The sequence below is a fragment of the Lipotes vexillifer genome, unplaced genomic scaffold (genome assembly GCF_000442215.2).
Source record: "Lipotes vexillifer unplaced genomic scaffold, Lipotes_vexillifer_v1.1 scaffold591, whole genome shotgun sequence".
NCBI classification, from domain to species: Eukaryota; Metazoa; Chordata; class Mammalia; order Artiodactyla; family Lipotidae; genus Lipotes; species Lipotes vexillifer.
This window is the reverse complement of record NW_006791954.1, coordinates 4,490,644-4,506,406: the sequence shown is the minus strand read 5'-3', so window position 1 is coordinate 4,506,406 and position 15,763 is coordinate 4,490,644. Positions and strand designations below refer to the sequence as shown.

The window sequence follows — 15,763 nt, the reverse complement described above, 5'->3', positions numbered from 1 at the left end:
TTTTTTTTTTTTTTTTTTTTTTTTTTTTTTTTTTTTTTTTGGCTGCACCACACGGCATGTGGGATCTGTGGGATCTTAGTTCCCCAATCAGGGGTGGAAGCGAGGAATCTTAACCACTGGACCGCCAGGGAAGTCCCTTAACCACTGTTCTATACATCCTACATGGTGAAGCTTCGGAGGCAAAAAGGCAGTGGAATAGGCCCCCTATTGGGGGTGGTGGGAAATGAGTGTGGCTGGAAGGGTCCTGATTCCTGGCTCTTCTTCCTGACTCAGAAGAATGACTCTACAGGGCAGAAGGATGGTCGCCTTGTTAGAGGGCAAATGAGTATTAAGAGGGGCTGTCTTGCTTCATGACTCTGCTATGGCAGGTAACAAGACAGGTGTCCAGGATAGGAAACAGTTACACAGGGTGGAATGTGTGTGTCAAGCCAAGCCTGCACCCTTCACGCTGGTCTGACTCAATTACCTCTTCCAGGAAGGGTAGCAAGAAGTCTCGAGTGGCACTGTTGGAGGTGAAAAAGCCATGCACAGCCTTGTACAGAACGTAGTGGTTGAGGCGGCGTGATGTGGAAGGCAGCATCCGCAGGGCTCGCAGCACGAACCGAGGCTCCTTGCCTGAGACTGCTTTCTCCAGCTGTTTGACGTGCTCCTTGATGTCTGTGGAGGACGAGGGGAGAAAAATGTTAATTCCAACTCCTACTCCCCCCACCCCCCGCCACTCCAGCCAAGCATTCCTAGGGAGCCTCTTATGAATGGCAGGATGTGGCCAATCACCGCTTTTGCCCTAAGAGCAATAGTTATGGATGCCATACATTGATTTTAAGACATAACCAAGAGACAAAGAAAAATAAAGCTGGGGTGGGGGAAGGAGTACAGGGTGACAGAAAAAAGAAAAAAACAATGAAAAACAAAAACACATGGAGATTTAGCATATCTTCAAATAGGAAAAGACTTCTAAAATTCTTCTAAGAACTGTAAACAAAAGAAAAATATCTGTAACACATGTGACCAGAGATTCAAATTGTTTTTCTACAAGGAGCTTGTATAAAGGATTAAAATTAAAAAAAAGAACATGAATGGACAATACAAAAAGAGGAATGACAAATAACAGACGTGAAAAGCATATTTCACTAGTATTCAAATAATCACGAGGGAAAACATTTTTCAATTACCATTCTAGTGGTATTTAAAAAATGACATATAGAGTACAGGGGTGAGCAGGACATTTCTGCTCGCATAATGTATATCAGTACAGTTTTTCTGGACAGTAACTACCAAAAACCTTAAAAACAAACGTAAATACCCGTTCAATTCAGGGATCTCTAATGAAGAAATAATTATAGAGGTAGATCAAACACTTGGGCACAGAGATGATGGTCGCAAAGCTATTTGTAACAGAGAAAAATAGAAACAACTTAAATATCCAGAAATAAGGGAATGCAATCAATTGGTAGTTTCTTAGTTACCTTTGTATTTTCAGCATAGGGTGCCGGGGTCACATTAACGATATAATAGTAATAACGGCTAATATTTATGGAGGATTTTACTATGTTTTCATCACGTATTAGGCACAGTTGTAAACATTTTAATCTTCACAACGACCCAATTAAGTAGGTACTATTACTTTCATTTATAGAGATGAGGAAACTAATCCCAGAGCATATATTCTTAGCCATTATATCAGTTATTCAATAAATGTTTCTGGAATACATTGAATGCTTTGTTTATGGATATGTTACATGAAAGCACACAAAATCATCTGTACTTAGTTATGCCTTGTTCCAAACTGTATATATAAACTTGATCTCAATTATGGGAGAGCAGCTCAAAAATTCATAGGAAATAATGTTAACCACGGTGGGTTTTTTTTTTTCTCCCCCTGCTACTTTAGACCTCTCATATTAAAATGTTTATAAGAAACATATGTATATACCCAGTAGGTAATGCTGAATGGCACCTTTGCCATTGGTTGACTATCGTTATTTTATGTAAAATGATCTTTATTAGATACTGAGCCTGCTATCCAACTTCACAGTAGAAGCTGATGCAGTCAACACTACCACATCCTCAAAGCACCACCCAGGAGCCTAACTTTGCTTATTTCAATGTTTTCGAGCTAGTTTCTTGTGCAGTTAAGTAGAGAGAAAACCCGATAAATAGTCCAGTCCTAGTTGATCCAGAACCAGAAAAGAGCACCAGGGTCACAGTGGGAAGCTCTCACTCTACCCACTCCAAATGAGGACAGGATGCTCTAAGTAGGAAAAGTGAAATATGAACTTGGAGGAACAAGAGGATGATAGGAAACAGGGAACAGGCAGCTAGGAGAAAAGAAATGGGATTGGTATATAGTTTATGTGGAAGGTGAACATTAGGAACTCAAACAAACATCCGACACCTAGAAAGTTGAAGTGTGTAATGTGTTTAAACTCTTTAGAAACAGAGTAGGAGTAAGGGCTTGCAGGGAAAGAAAAAGAGCAATGGGATCGTTTGGGCACCTCAATTACAGCAACAAGGAAGCAAGATACTAAGTAGAAAGGGATCTTTTAGGAGAGTTTGCTAAAGGTAGTTAAGACAACAGAAACCATTCTTAAAATGCAGGGGCCAGTATTTGACGTCATTCTGACCCCTTCAAACGTAAATACAGACACTGGTTTTTAGAGAGATCAATCGTGCACTGGGGTCACTAGAAGTCCGGTGGGATGTAAATGGAGTAATAAGGTGAGAGGAGAAAACTCAGAAGAGAAAGTCTATGGGCCCAGTGAGACCTACTTCTAGATGCAATCCCCGGTGGGAGGCGGTGTGTGCGAAGGGAGGAATCCTGAGCCTAGAGAGAATGTTCAGTTATCCGGGCTGGGGTCGGGAGTGTCAGGGCAGTGGGGGCAGGCATTTCGGGGTGATCCCAAGGAACCCTCAAGTCAAGGTGGTGGAGGCTGCGCTGGGATCCCAAGGAGAGCGTGGATCACCGCGGCGCTGTCACCCGTGATAATGGCACGTCCCCGGCCCGGGCTCTCATACCCTCCAAGGTGACGGTGTCCAGCTCTCGCTGGGAGTGCTCAGCCGCCGCAGCCGCCGCCTTGCCATCGGTCTCGCCAGTTGATCCGCCACCCGCCGCCGCCTCCTCTTTCATCTCCACATCCTGGGGCGCCGGGGGCGGCGGTGGTTCTTGTTCCCCTCCGCCGGGCGGCGGCTTCGCCTTGTCCGCGCCACGGCGCCGCGCCGAGCCCTCCTGCTTCATGGCGCCCGGGGTCGCGGCCTAGTCCGGGGACCGAGGCCGGGGCCTCGCGTGAACCCTCGCACCGGAGACCAGGAACCGAGCCGGGCCTGCACACGAGCGCGGACTCGCGTCGGGCCGCACGATGACGGAGCACCTGCAAACCCCTTCCCGGCGCTGGGCCTTCTGGGAAACGCCAGGCCGGGCTGGCCGATGGCCGAGTCATCAAAGGGGGAAAAAGTCAACCGCCGAGATGCAGGATGGAGGCGGATCTTCGCAGAAAGAGCGGGGAGGAGCCTTTATGAGTTTGCGGGGCTTGCTTTGGAGTGCTCCAGTGTGTTGATTTTTTTTCTTGCGCCTCTCGAGTGCATTTCCGTATATGTCCACAAGAGGTCACCTCAGGCTCCAACTGGGTTACCGCGGGCTCTAAGAGCACCCCACCCCGCGTGGAGTGGGTAGGGCCTATCGCAACGCAGGGCGTGATGACGCCACGAGTTGCTGGGCGGGTTTCGTGCCTAAACTCGCTGAATTTGCGCCCGGCAAGGGGTCAGTTTTGATATCCACGAGGCTGGTCCTCAACCGCCGCCCGAAGGGATGTGGAGCTAGGTTGTTGGGCTTAAAATAAAACCAAACCGGAGACAAGGAAGAACCCTATGGGATTTAGACTTCCTTGTCCGAGTTTAGCTCGTGCTGAAAATAAGGCATAAAATCTCTGCAGCCTGGGAGTGCGGATGGGGGCAGAGTGCATTTGTGTGTGATTACTTAAGTTTAATAAAATTTAGGGGTCCACTCTGTGAGGCCCAGGGCTAGCACATTCAGGGGGAGGGGTGGTAAAAAACAGCGGCAGAATGTCTGCTGGAAGCTTTGCTCTGGGCTGCTGTGTATTGTGAGGCCGGAGGAAAGAGAGGCTTCAGGGAATACTTCGGGGCGCCTCTATGCATTCAGACAGACACTGTAGTGAAATGGGGGAACAGAATAATAGTGCACCTAAGGAGTACCTAAGAATCCTCTAAGGGAAAGAAATTGGACCTGAAACCCTGGCCACTTATCTTTCAAAGGAATCCTCCAGGTATTCTGCAGGAGGAGGATACAGGTTCCAATTTCTTAAGACACAAAACAAAAACTCCCTTCCTATCTTGGAATTTTTATCTCTTCCATAAATGGAAGTTTTAAGTTTTAGACCAGGTCAGACCCTGCAAGACAACCTAGCCCTGTTGTAAGGTCCTAGAGGGCAGAGAATATGTTTCGACTATATTCCCCTCTATATTTATACAGAGAGAGGGTATTCTTTGTATTCCTCCTTTTGCACTATTGCAGCGAATAGCTCCTTGCACAAAACAGCCACTTGCTCAATGGAAAAGTGTGTGCTCCAGTTTTAGGGGAAAAATGCCTTGACCAATTCCTCCCTAACTGTCCCCCTGCCCCCTAGGACTGGGAGAAGGATAACAGGACTTTTGAATCATCACTGGAATAAACTCATGAAAATCTCTTCTTTATAACACCATATCTGTAACTGAAGGTGGGCGTGAGAATGGTAAAGGAAGAAAACTGACAGGTTTCGTTGTTCATCTTTATGAAGTTACCCTTCTGGATAGTTAGGGTGTTAGCTCACTTCATTGTTAAGTTTACATCACAAGGGAAAAACAATCAAGTGAGCAGATAACTACCCAGTATGTCCTTGAGCAATATAGCGAGGCCTTGGAAGATGCCCCAGAATGGGGGAGGATGGCTTAACGCAAAGCTTTTGTCAGTGGGTCATGAATTCTTGGTGAGTGAGGGAAGCAGCCTGGGTAGGGGGTGGCTAAGAAGGGGGAGAGTCTGACTCCTGGGGCCAAAAACCTTGCAGAAATTATTCCACCCATAAAACTATTTTAAAAGAGATTGGTGAAAGATGTTAAAACCCAGCTTTAGGCAGAGGAGGCTGGTATGAACCCAGCAGTTTTATGAGACTGAATGTCTGTATTAGCCCTTCCACATGCCAAACCTACCCACATGACAACCACACTAATTGAGGGCAGAAGAAGGAAAGGTGAAATGAGAAGATAATATGACACTTTCTTTTTCTTTTTCTTTTTTTTATTTTTATTTTTATTTATTTATTTATTTATTTTTGCGGTACGCGGGCCTCTCACTGTTGTGGCCTCTCCCGTTGCGGAGCACAGGCTCTGGACGCGCAGGCTCAGCGGCCATGGCTCACGGGCCCAGCCGCTCTGCGGCATGTGGGATCTTCCCGGACCGGGGCACGAACCCGTGTCCCCTGCATCGGCAGGTGGACTCTCAACCACTGCGCCACCAGGGAAGCCCAACACTTTCTTTTTAAAGTTTTGCATCAGTCTAATTCTTGGGTACCGTTTATTTATTTATTTTTACTTATCTGCATTTTTTTTATTATCTGCATTTTTAAAGAAATTTTATTATTTTTTTGGCCACGCCGCACAGCCTGCGGGATCTTAGATCGAACCCAGGCCCCCAGCATTGGGAGGGTGGAGTCTTACCCATTGGACCACCAGGGAAGTCCCATCTTCTGACTTTAGAATCTAGACTCCATATTCCACACCCTCACAGTTCTTCTCTGAGCATTTTCCAGGTGGTCTGAGGACCACATGATAGTATTCATGTACATATAATCTATACATAGTATGATAATGTTTATTTATTTTTTCCTGGCACAAATTAAGAATTTCCTTAGGATAGGTTCTTCAAAGAAAAACACCAAAAGACATTTCACCCAAGGTGAAATAAAATTTTTTTCATCAATTCTGGTAAAGCTTGATTTTTGGAATCATAAGCGGTAGGGGTTTTACCCAGATGATGCACTGGAAGATCTACAACTGGATAAACCATTTCCTAAGCTGAGAGAACATTTTCAGTCTTATGATTTGGATCATATGGGGGAAAAACGTCCATAGCCACACTCCATAGATTATAATCATTGCTAAATATTTAGTACAGTGGAACAGTGAAACAAATGGATGAACACCTAAAATGTATAAAGAAAAAGAGGACTTCAGATATTTGATTAGATAGGGGGGTCTAAAGGGGTAGGGGTTGGGCTAGGAAACTGTTTAATTTTGTTTTTGCTGAAATGGGTCATAGTTTTAAAAATTTGAGTGTTTCCACTTTTAGAGGACTTAAGCATCAGCAGATGGGTTGTGGAGCCATGGGGCAGGGGGACATACAGAGTTGGACAAGTGGAAATTGATTATCTTGGGTAATCAGCTAAGGTTTCCATCATCCTCAGCCTGCTGGCTCCGAAATGCCCTTGCATGTCAGCACAGGGCACAATAAAGTAGGGAAGGCCTTAGGAAAGCAGGAAGCCAATGGAAAAGGCAAGTTAGGATGCCTTGGTCAGTAGCTGCAGGAGGGAGAGGCCAGCGTAAAGGGCACAGAGGCGGGGAAGGGTGTCTGCGTCCCATGTGTACTGGGGGCCCGATTTCTGCACTTCCAGGCCACTCAGCCCCACTCGGGCCTCTGTGAGGGTGAGTTCCTCTTCCCCAAGAGAGGAAAGCAGCTAAGACTGCAGGGGGAAAACACCCTCTTTATCCTGGAGGAAATTCTGTTCCATTGTGCTCTCCACCTGGAAGGAACCAAAGTAGTATGAAAAGAAAGAACTAGAAACCTCTCTTCCTTTTTCCTAACTCAAAAAAAACATGAAGAGGGCTACCGTTCTTTTACTATAACCCCTTTTGTTACATTACATGACAACTCTGTCTGGGCCTTTTAATAACCCTGAATGATGAGCAGCAATTTGTTTTTAGCCCCATTTGACAGAGGAGTGAATTGAGGCAGAGTCAGAGACATTAAGATTTGCTCACATCCCTTGGCTAGGAATAAACCAAGTCAGAGTTTTCTGTCTCTTCTCCTAGGATCAGGTTGAAAAACCCAGATAGTTGCTCAGAAGGGCACTCTTTTCCCTCTAGTTGTGAAATAGCAAACAGGAAGAAACATGGAGAGAAATAAGAAGTGGGCATGAGCTCCTGGGATAAGACAGAGGCCCTGGAGGATGGTTCTGTCATTAGGCGAAATTGTATCTTTCCACTGGCTCTAGCTGACTCCCTCGCAAACGCTCCCTGACATCTGCCATTTTTTCTCACCAGCTTTAGCTGCAAAGGTAAGATCTTTTTCTCCATGGATTGTACCAGCAGCTTCTGTTGGGCTTCACTTAGCTCTGGAGAAGAAAAGCAGAGAAAGAGATGTGTGGGTGCAAAGGGGACTACATGCTTCCAGTGGGTGTATTTCCAGAATGTCAGCATCCATTGATTCATACATTCATCCATGGTTGAATGCCTGCTCTAGGCCAGACACCTTTGCTGGATGTGTTAGGTAAAAATCATCCTCTCTTCACTCAAGGAACTTGCAGTCTAGTGGAGAAGGCAAAGTAACATGCAATTATAATCAGGCTGTTACAGGAGCCATAGCTGAGGGTCTACTTTGGTCTTGGTGTTTGAGGGCAGGCTTCGTGAAGGAACAAACACCTCAGCTTACACGTGAAGGTCCAGAGAGTTTTTCAAGGTGGGGGAATGTTTCTTGCAGAGGGAAGAAGAGAATTCAGGGGCAAGATCAGAAGATGTCATCCTCGAATTAAAGCTAACAGATATCGATATAAAAGTATATAGAGGTTTTAAATATATGGCTGATAAAACTAGGGTTATTTCCCAACCTCTGTTAGCGAGACTAGGCTATGATGACCAAGAGAATCCTTAGGAATGAAACCAATTTTTAAAAATGTAGATATAAACTACTTAACAGTAGTAGAATTTGCCTGACATTTACTTATTTACTCATTCATTCATTCATTTATTCATCTGGAAATTCATTTAGTGACTCATTCCTACCACTGAATAGGTATATAAATGAAGACTTCACTCCCCACTTACCTGTTAGAGCTCCAAGGAAATAGAGGACGGCACCATATTGAGAGTAGGACATCTTTTGGGAATGCCTCCAGGGTTACTTCATGTCCTTTGTCTAAAGCTCCTTCAAGCTGTGGGGAAAGTTGGGTAACTATTTGAGATAACACAGTTAAAGGTGCCTGGCACATAGCATTCCCTTGAGATGTGCTAACTATCTCCATTTCCTTGTTTCTTTTTCAAGGTATCAAGCCCTGAAAAGTATTGGACTCCTGGGTTCCTTGGTGTCTGAGCCCCGGACTCTGGAAAGGAAAGGTCCAGCCCCCTTCCAATGGAGGGGGAGCCTACCCTCTGTCCATGAGGAGGGAGCATGTGCTTCGGGGGAATCTGCACTGTTTGCCCTTCTCCAGAGGGACACAGGGAGCAGTGGCGACCCTGGCAGCCTGGGGTACACTTGACCAGCCTTGGGGAAGGCATCCACTGTCGATTCCTCTAGCCACTGCCCACCTTCTGCCAGATCCGTCAGATCGCCACACACACCTCCAGCAAAAGCTTTCCTTCTTCTGCATCTCCTACCCTTCCCTTGGGTCCTCACTGTGAGCTCCAGGTCTTCTAGCTCCTTTTTCTTCCCTAAGAGTTTGCTGAGGGAGCTGAGCAGGGAGCTCCCTTCTGGGCTCAGCTTCTCCACTTCCCGGGTCTCTCTTGTTTTTTTTTTTTTTTTTCTTTACCCCTCTCTCTCTCTCTCTCTCTCTCTCTCTCTCTCTGTCTCCCCATTTTACCCGTGTCCCCTGCATTGGCAGGCGGACTCTCAACCACTGCGCCACCAGGGAAGCCCCCACAAACCACTTTTGACACGTTCAATCAGTCACAGCACCTTCTCCATACACTGCACAAATCTTTTTTTGCATTTCAGTTGCGTTTTTACCTTTCTTGAAATAATAAAGCATAATATTCAGAAAATGTTGCTTTTTTTCTTCCACCTTCAATATTAAAATGGCTACACAAAAATTCACCAATTTTGGACTTCCCTGATGGCACAGTGATTAAGAATCCGCCTGCCAGTGTAGAGGACACAGGTTCGAGCCCTGATCTGGGAAGATCCCACATGCTGCGGAGCAACTAAGCCTGTGCCCCACAACTACTGAACCTGTGCTCTAGAGCCTGCAAGCCACAACTACTGAGCCCAAGTGTCACAACTACTGAAGCCCGGATGCCTAGAGCCCGTGCTCCACAACAAGAGAAGCCCCCACTCGCCACGACTAGAGAAAGCCCGCGCACAACAATGAAGACCCAATGCAGCCATAAATAAATAATTCTAAAAATTCACCAATTTTGATTTTTTTTAAATGCACTCTGATATGACAGTTGTCGCAATACAATCTAACAAAGTTGTTTTGAAAGAAGTTAAAGACAACTAAGCACTACTAGAGCCATCTTACAGAAAAAACCAAATGATCTTTTTGGCCAACCCAATACAATGTTGTGTTGGTTTCAGGTGTACAGCAAAGTGATTCAGTTATACATATATGTACATATTCTTTTTCATATTCTTTTCCATTATGGTTTATTACAGGATATTGAATATAGTTCCCCGTGCTATACAGTAAGACCTTGTTATTTATATATTTTATATATAGTAGTTTGTATCTGCTAATCCCAAACTCCTAATTTATCCCTCCCCACCAAGATCTTGCCCTTGTCTTAAATCCCTGCCTGGAAGGAATTTTAAAGGGGACTTTACACACATGGCAGATCTCTAGATGACAAACCAAGACATTTACAAGCAAGGCTCCTGTGGTGTTGGGATATGTGTCTGCGCATCCATATGTATAACCTGAATACCACTGAGCCTTCATACATTCACCTTTAGGGTCTCCTCAGTATCACCCATCAAAAATGAAATGTGACCTTGAAAGCTATGAACAGTAAGTTAGGACTTCTTTTTTTTGGCTGCACTGCGCAGCATGCGGGATCTTAGTTCCCCGACCAGGGATCAAAACCACGCCCCCTGCATTAGAAGCGTGGACTCAACAACCGGACCACCAGGGAAGTCCCAAGGTCTTTACTGGAGGTTTTCTTGAGGGGCTGGTGGTGAATGGGGGAGATTAGACCACATAACATTAGCAAAAGTCCTAAAAACTTGACTGTTCCTCCTCTGTCCCCAAAGTCGCATTCAATATGACAGCTGCTCCCAAATCTCTCTCCCCTGTCTTGAAACAAAACAAGACTTTGCCCCTGCTGGGCCTCTGGTCCCTGCCCCCATCTTTTTGTTCACTTCCCTTCCCATCCACCCTGGGCTCATCTTGTGCAGCTATCTAATACCTTCGACAGCTCTAACGATTACCTTAAACAAACATCCCTTCTCCTTAGGCGGTGGGATGGGAGCTTGGGTGTGGGGGAAGCTGCCATTAGTCGTGCGGTTCCTGTCACAATTGCACATGTATGCAGAAATGTGTGTCTGTGTAATAACCTTTCCATCTCTCTTTTCCTGGTTCTTCCTGGATTTCCATCTCTTCCTCTCTGTACCTCTTATTCAGCACATTGATGTGATATGACAGCAATCCAGCATGTGGTTCTGGGCTGTGCAGTCTCCCATCCTTTAATCAGCTCCAGAGAAGGCGGCTCCACTTCCCACCCTCTTCCCAGCCCACCATTGCCTCAGCCAGACTTTTGGGAGTTTCTTCCTAGTGTCTATCTTCCTCCCACTGACTGCAAGCCAAGGTTTCCAGTTCAGCTCACCCTCCAAAGACTTGGAGAATAGAGATTTCAAGAAGTCACACCTGGGACTTCCCTGGTGGTCCACTGGTTAAGAATCTGCCTTCCAACACAGGGGATGAGGGCTTCATCCCTGGTCAGGGACATAAGATCCCACATGCCACAGAGCAACATAAGCCTGAGTGCCACAACTACTGAGTTCACGTGCCTCAACGAGAGAGCCAGAGTGCCGCAACAAAAAGATCCTGTGTTCCGCAACTAAGACCCGACACAGGGGCTTCCCTGATGGCGCAGTGGTTAAGAGTCTGCCCGGACATGGGTTCGAGCCCTGGTCCAGGAAGATCCCACGTGCCGTGGAGCAACTAAGCCTGTGCGCCACAACTACTGAGCCTGAGCTCTAGAGCCCACGTGCCCAGAGCCCGTGCTCCACAACAAGAGAAACCTCCGCAATGAGAAGCCCACACACCGCAACGAAGAGTAGCCCCCGCTCGCTGAAATTAGAGAAAGCCCACGTGCAGCAACAAAGACCCAATGCAGCCCCCCCCCCAAAAATATATATATTTATTAATTAAAAAAAAGACCCAACACAGCCAAGAATAAATAAATAAATATTAAAAAAAAAAAGTCACACCTGTTTCTGCTCTTCCTGAGGACCCAGAAAGTCCATCAAGCCAGCTTTCTCTCCTCTGACCTAGAAATCTTGCTCCTTTATTTCTCTTGCCCTCCTTCATTCCCTCTGAACTCTACCAGGCCTGTCCTTATTCTCCTTGTCCTGCTCCCACCCCACCTTCACCCCCTCGCACCATCCCCCCAACTGCATGATTGTGTTCCAACCAGGAGCCTTTGAGGGTTCAAGGCACAGAGAAGAAATAAGGGCTTGTGAGGTCAGTCAGGTTTGGAATAAAAACATCCGTGCCAGGCTTGTCCCAGTGCTGTTCCTCCCACCCAGCATATCCTGTCTTTTTGTCACCCTCTACCCCATTCAGCACCAGCTCCTCAAGAAAACCTCCAGTAAAGTCCTTAGGGATAGGCCACAGAATCACTTTAGGGTCCAGAGACTTCTTTTCCTAAGAGTCCTTGTTTACGTTCAGGGGAATCTGGGACACAATTCAAATTGTGTTGGAGGAAATTTAAGTTGGATTAATGTGTAAGTACTCTTTAGGTCAATTAATAGTGATTTATTGAAACAGGAGCCTGGGTAGGGCATGGTGCTGATGCAGGCAACAGGCTTTGCTCTGTATCTCCCTCTGGTGGTCAGTTAAGGGAGGTAATGGGTGATAATCATCCCTGAGTTTTGCTCCAATCTTGTGATTTGTGTGTGGTTACTGGGAGATGGGGGTCAGGCAAGAGAATCGACTTAGGGGAGGAAGCCCCAGCCACCTGTTCTCTAAGACCCTGACCCACAGAGTACACTGCAGACTCTGAAGACAGACACAGACATTGGGACGGGGCATTATTTACTTACCCATTTTCTTCTTTATTCTCCTTTTTTTTTTTTTTTTTTTTTTCCTTTTTTTTTTTTTTTTAACAGTTATTTTTCTTCTTTTGGGGGGTGGGGTGGGGTTTCCTTCTGTTGTAGATTTTATTTTATTTTATTTTTTGGCCACGCTGCATGGCATGTGTTATCCTAGTTCCCCGACCAGGGATCGAACCTGTGCCCCCTGCGTTTGAAGTGTGGACTCTTAACCACTGGACCGCCAGGGAAGTCCTTCTTTATTATTCTTAATTTTCTCCTCAGGAAGGGGCCAAAGAGGAAGGAGAGAGGGGTAGGCTACTGAAGTTCAGGAGGGTGGAAGGCACTGATCTTGGCAAGAATGGGAGGAAGCTGACACCCTGGGAGTTATGAGGGCAGGAAGGAGCTTAAGGAACGTGCCTGTAGCAGACAGAGCCAATTTGTAGGGTGTGGGAAGCCTGGAGCACTTGGGAGAAGGGACCCCCTGCACAGACATACTCCCAGACCTTTGCTGAGTAAAAGGAGGTGGACTAGCTAGGGATGAAGACAGGCTAGAGTGGTGGAGAAGCAGGAAGAATGTGCTGTGAGGGCGTTGCGTTTTATATTTCTCATGGGGGACTTCCCTGGCGGTCCAGTGGTTAAGATTCTGCGCTTCCACAGCATGGGGAGTGGGTTCGATCCCTGGTCGGGGAACTAAGATATCCCATGCGAAGCCAAAAAAAAAAAAAATTATATCTCTCATGGGAGGTTGGAAGTTTTGGGGTGCAGATTGCCGATTGTGAGCTATACTTCCATAAATAAACTATATTTCTTTTCTGAATGGAGTAAAACCCCCAGACTCTTTTCTTATCCCCTAAAAAATTGTTCTTCCCAAGTTCTCAAATCTGCTTTAGAGCCTAAGACATCTCCAAAATCCTGGCTGAGCAGACACTGGTCAGTGGCTTGTGACACTTACTCAAAGTTGTGCTGAATCACTGAAGAAGTAAGTCAAACTCAAGGTCAAACTACAAGGTGCCAGCCCTCGCTGCCCCTAGCCCTCTGCTGCCAGGCCCCCCTACCCGTAGTCAGGCTGAAGGTGCAGCTGCGCCAGGTGCTGGAGCTCCTGTCCACTCACAGCTGATGAAAGAGAAGCTTTCCTCCTCAGCTGTGACTGCTAGGCCCTCGTGATGGGACAGAGGTCCCAGATCCTTGTTGAAGAGACTGGGTCCCAGATGGAGCCTTTGAAGCTCTGCTTCCAGGAGAACTTGGAGGCGAAGCTCCTCTCCATTTCACCAGCTCCCCCAGGCCTGCGCCAAGCCCCACTCTGTTTTCCCCAGCTCTGGTTGGGGAAAGCCAGGTGTTGTTGGCCACACCTGAAATACGGCGAGGATGGCATGGAGGGCGCAGAAATGGTGACAAGGCATTGGGGTCCCAGGTATAATGGTGTCCATCCCCTTGTATGTCAAAGCTGCAGAGTCCGACTAGGGCTGGGTGACCTTCAGCTCCTCACCCTAAAAGCCCCTGAGCAGCTTGAAGACAGAAGAGCACTGCATCCCCCTGGAAAAATTTGGTCCAGGATGATCACCACCTGCACAGTAGAGAATAAACATCATAAGATGCTTTGCATTTGGGGAGCTACCAACTTCAGAGGTGGTCTGCAGTAAAATTTTATTTTATTTTTAATTAATTAATTAATTTAGGCTGTGCCAGGTCTTAGTTGCGGCACGTGGGATCTTTTTTGTTTGTGTTTTTTTTAAATAAATTTATTTATTTATTTATTTATTTTTGGCTGTGTTGGGTCTTCGTTTCTGTGCGAGGGCTTTCTCTAGTTGCGGTGAGCGGGGGCCGCTCTTCATCGTGGTGTGCGGGCCTCTCACTGTCGCGGCCTCTCTTGTTGCGGAGCACAGGCTCCAGACGCACAGACTCAGTAGCTGTGGCTCACGGGCCCAGTCGCTCTGCAGCATGTGGGATCTTCCGGGACCAGGGCTCGAACCCTTATCCCCTGCACTGGCAGGCAGATTCTCAACCACTGCGCCACCAGGGAAGCCCCCACGTGGGATCTTTGTTGCTGCATGCGGGCTTATTAGTTGCGGCGTGCATGTGGGATCTAGTTCCCCAACAAGGGATGGAACACGGGTGCCCTGCAATGGGAGCATGGAGTCTTACCCACTGGACCACCAGGGAAGTCCCTGCAGTAAAATTTTAAATTTCAGCCCCTGCCCCCATCCTTGACCCCTTCTGCCCATTAGTGCTAGAGCAGAGGAAAAATAGGCATGGGTTAAGAATTTGGAAACCTGAGTTCTGTAGAGAGCTCTGCCAAGAGCCTGCTGTGTGGCCCTGGAGAAGTACCTTCTGCTCTCTGGTCCAGAGTGCTCATCAGTGAGAGAGGGCGTGGAGCTGGATGCGCTCCCACGTCTTTTCTAGTGTTCGATTTTACCCTAGCTGTCATCCCTGAAACCCATCTTGCGACCCTCAGATCCTCACCAGCTCTGTGTATTGGGGAAGGAACACTTTCTCCATGGACATGGCTAGTACCTGCTGTTGCTCCTTGCTCAGCTCTGCAGAGGGTAAAGGAGTGGAGACTATGTGAGGGACAGGGGCACACTCTCTCCCTCTGGTGGGCAGCAGATTGTAAGGCAGCTCTGGTAGTTGGTGTGTGTGTGTGTGTGTGTGTGTGTGTGTGTGTGTGTGTGTGTGTGTTGGGGGGCAGCAGATTCAATCCCCTCCAGGAGAGGATAAGAGAAGATTCCTAAGAGGATACATTCCCCTTTCTTTTAGGAAAAATGGGTGGGTGGATGAGGTAGAAGGGCTTGCACTTCTTGCCTTTTCCTCGGAGGTGACACCTGGGTTTGGACCCTGAGACACTCTGCTTTGTAGCTTGGTACCACAGCTGGCTTGATGAGCATGCAACCTATGCAGTTGCACTGGGTCCCATGCTTGGTTTAACGCTCTGCTGTTGTCATCTTGAGTATTTCTTAATAAGTTTTTAACAAGGAGCCCTGTATTTTTCATTTTGCAGTGGGACTCGTAAATTATGTTGCAGGTCCTTCTTGGTACAATTGGGCCCAACCCAGTAGGCCCATCAGTCACATCAGAGACTGACCCCATCCCCACTCCCGACCCTCATCACTCAGAACTTCCAGCACGTAGAGGATGTCTCTAGCCAGTATGAAACTGAGTTTGCTAGAAGTCTCCTGTAGTCATTCGAGGACTGAGTAACCGGGCCCGCCCCTCGGACTCCCAGAACCTCTGGCTTGTTAAAATCCAGGGCCGCATCCACCTGGCAGAGAGATGGGAAGTGATCAGCTAGATACTCCTGCAGTTAGACAGAGAGCTCCCCGAGGGAGAGGGAGCAGGTCTCCCACTCAGAGTGAGAATTCCCTCAGGGCAGGAGCCTAGTCTCTCCTTAGCATAAAGAATCCTCCCTTGAGTGGAAGTGCTGGCTGAGATCTCCCTGGAGGAGGCCAGTCACGCCCCATCCAACCTGCGTCTGGCCCCTGCAACCCGTAGCCCCGCCCCAGGCCGCCCACACCCGCCCCCAGCCACATTAAGCCC

The 15,763-nt window shown here is 47.2% G+C and overlaps 1 protein-coding gene across 1 annotated transcript in view; it reads right to left on the bottom strand.

The window, feature by feature from the left end:
• The window catches only part of PSMD3 (proteasome 26S subunit, non-ATPase 3), a 13,727-nt gene extending 10,291 nt beyond the window's left edge, over positions 1–3,436 (bottom strand). The window contains exons 1-2 of the mRNA XM_007465180.1: positions 3,016–3,436; positions 467–657 (exon numbers count right to left, since the gene is read on the bottom strand). Coding sequence (XP_007465242.1) covers positions 467–657; positions 3,016–3,235 — 411 coding nt within the window. The 5' untranslated portion in view covers positions 3,236–3,436. The remainder of the gene's footprint in view (positions 1–466; positions 658–3,015) is intronic.
• Positions 3,437–15,763: the final 12,327 nt, after the last annotated feature.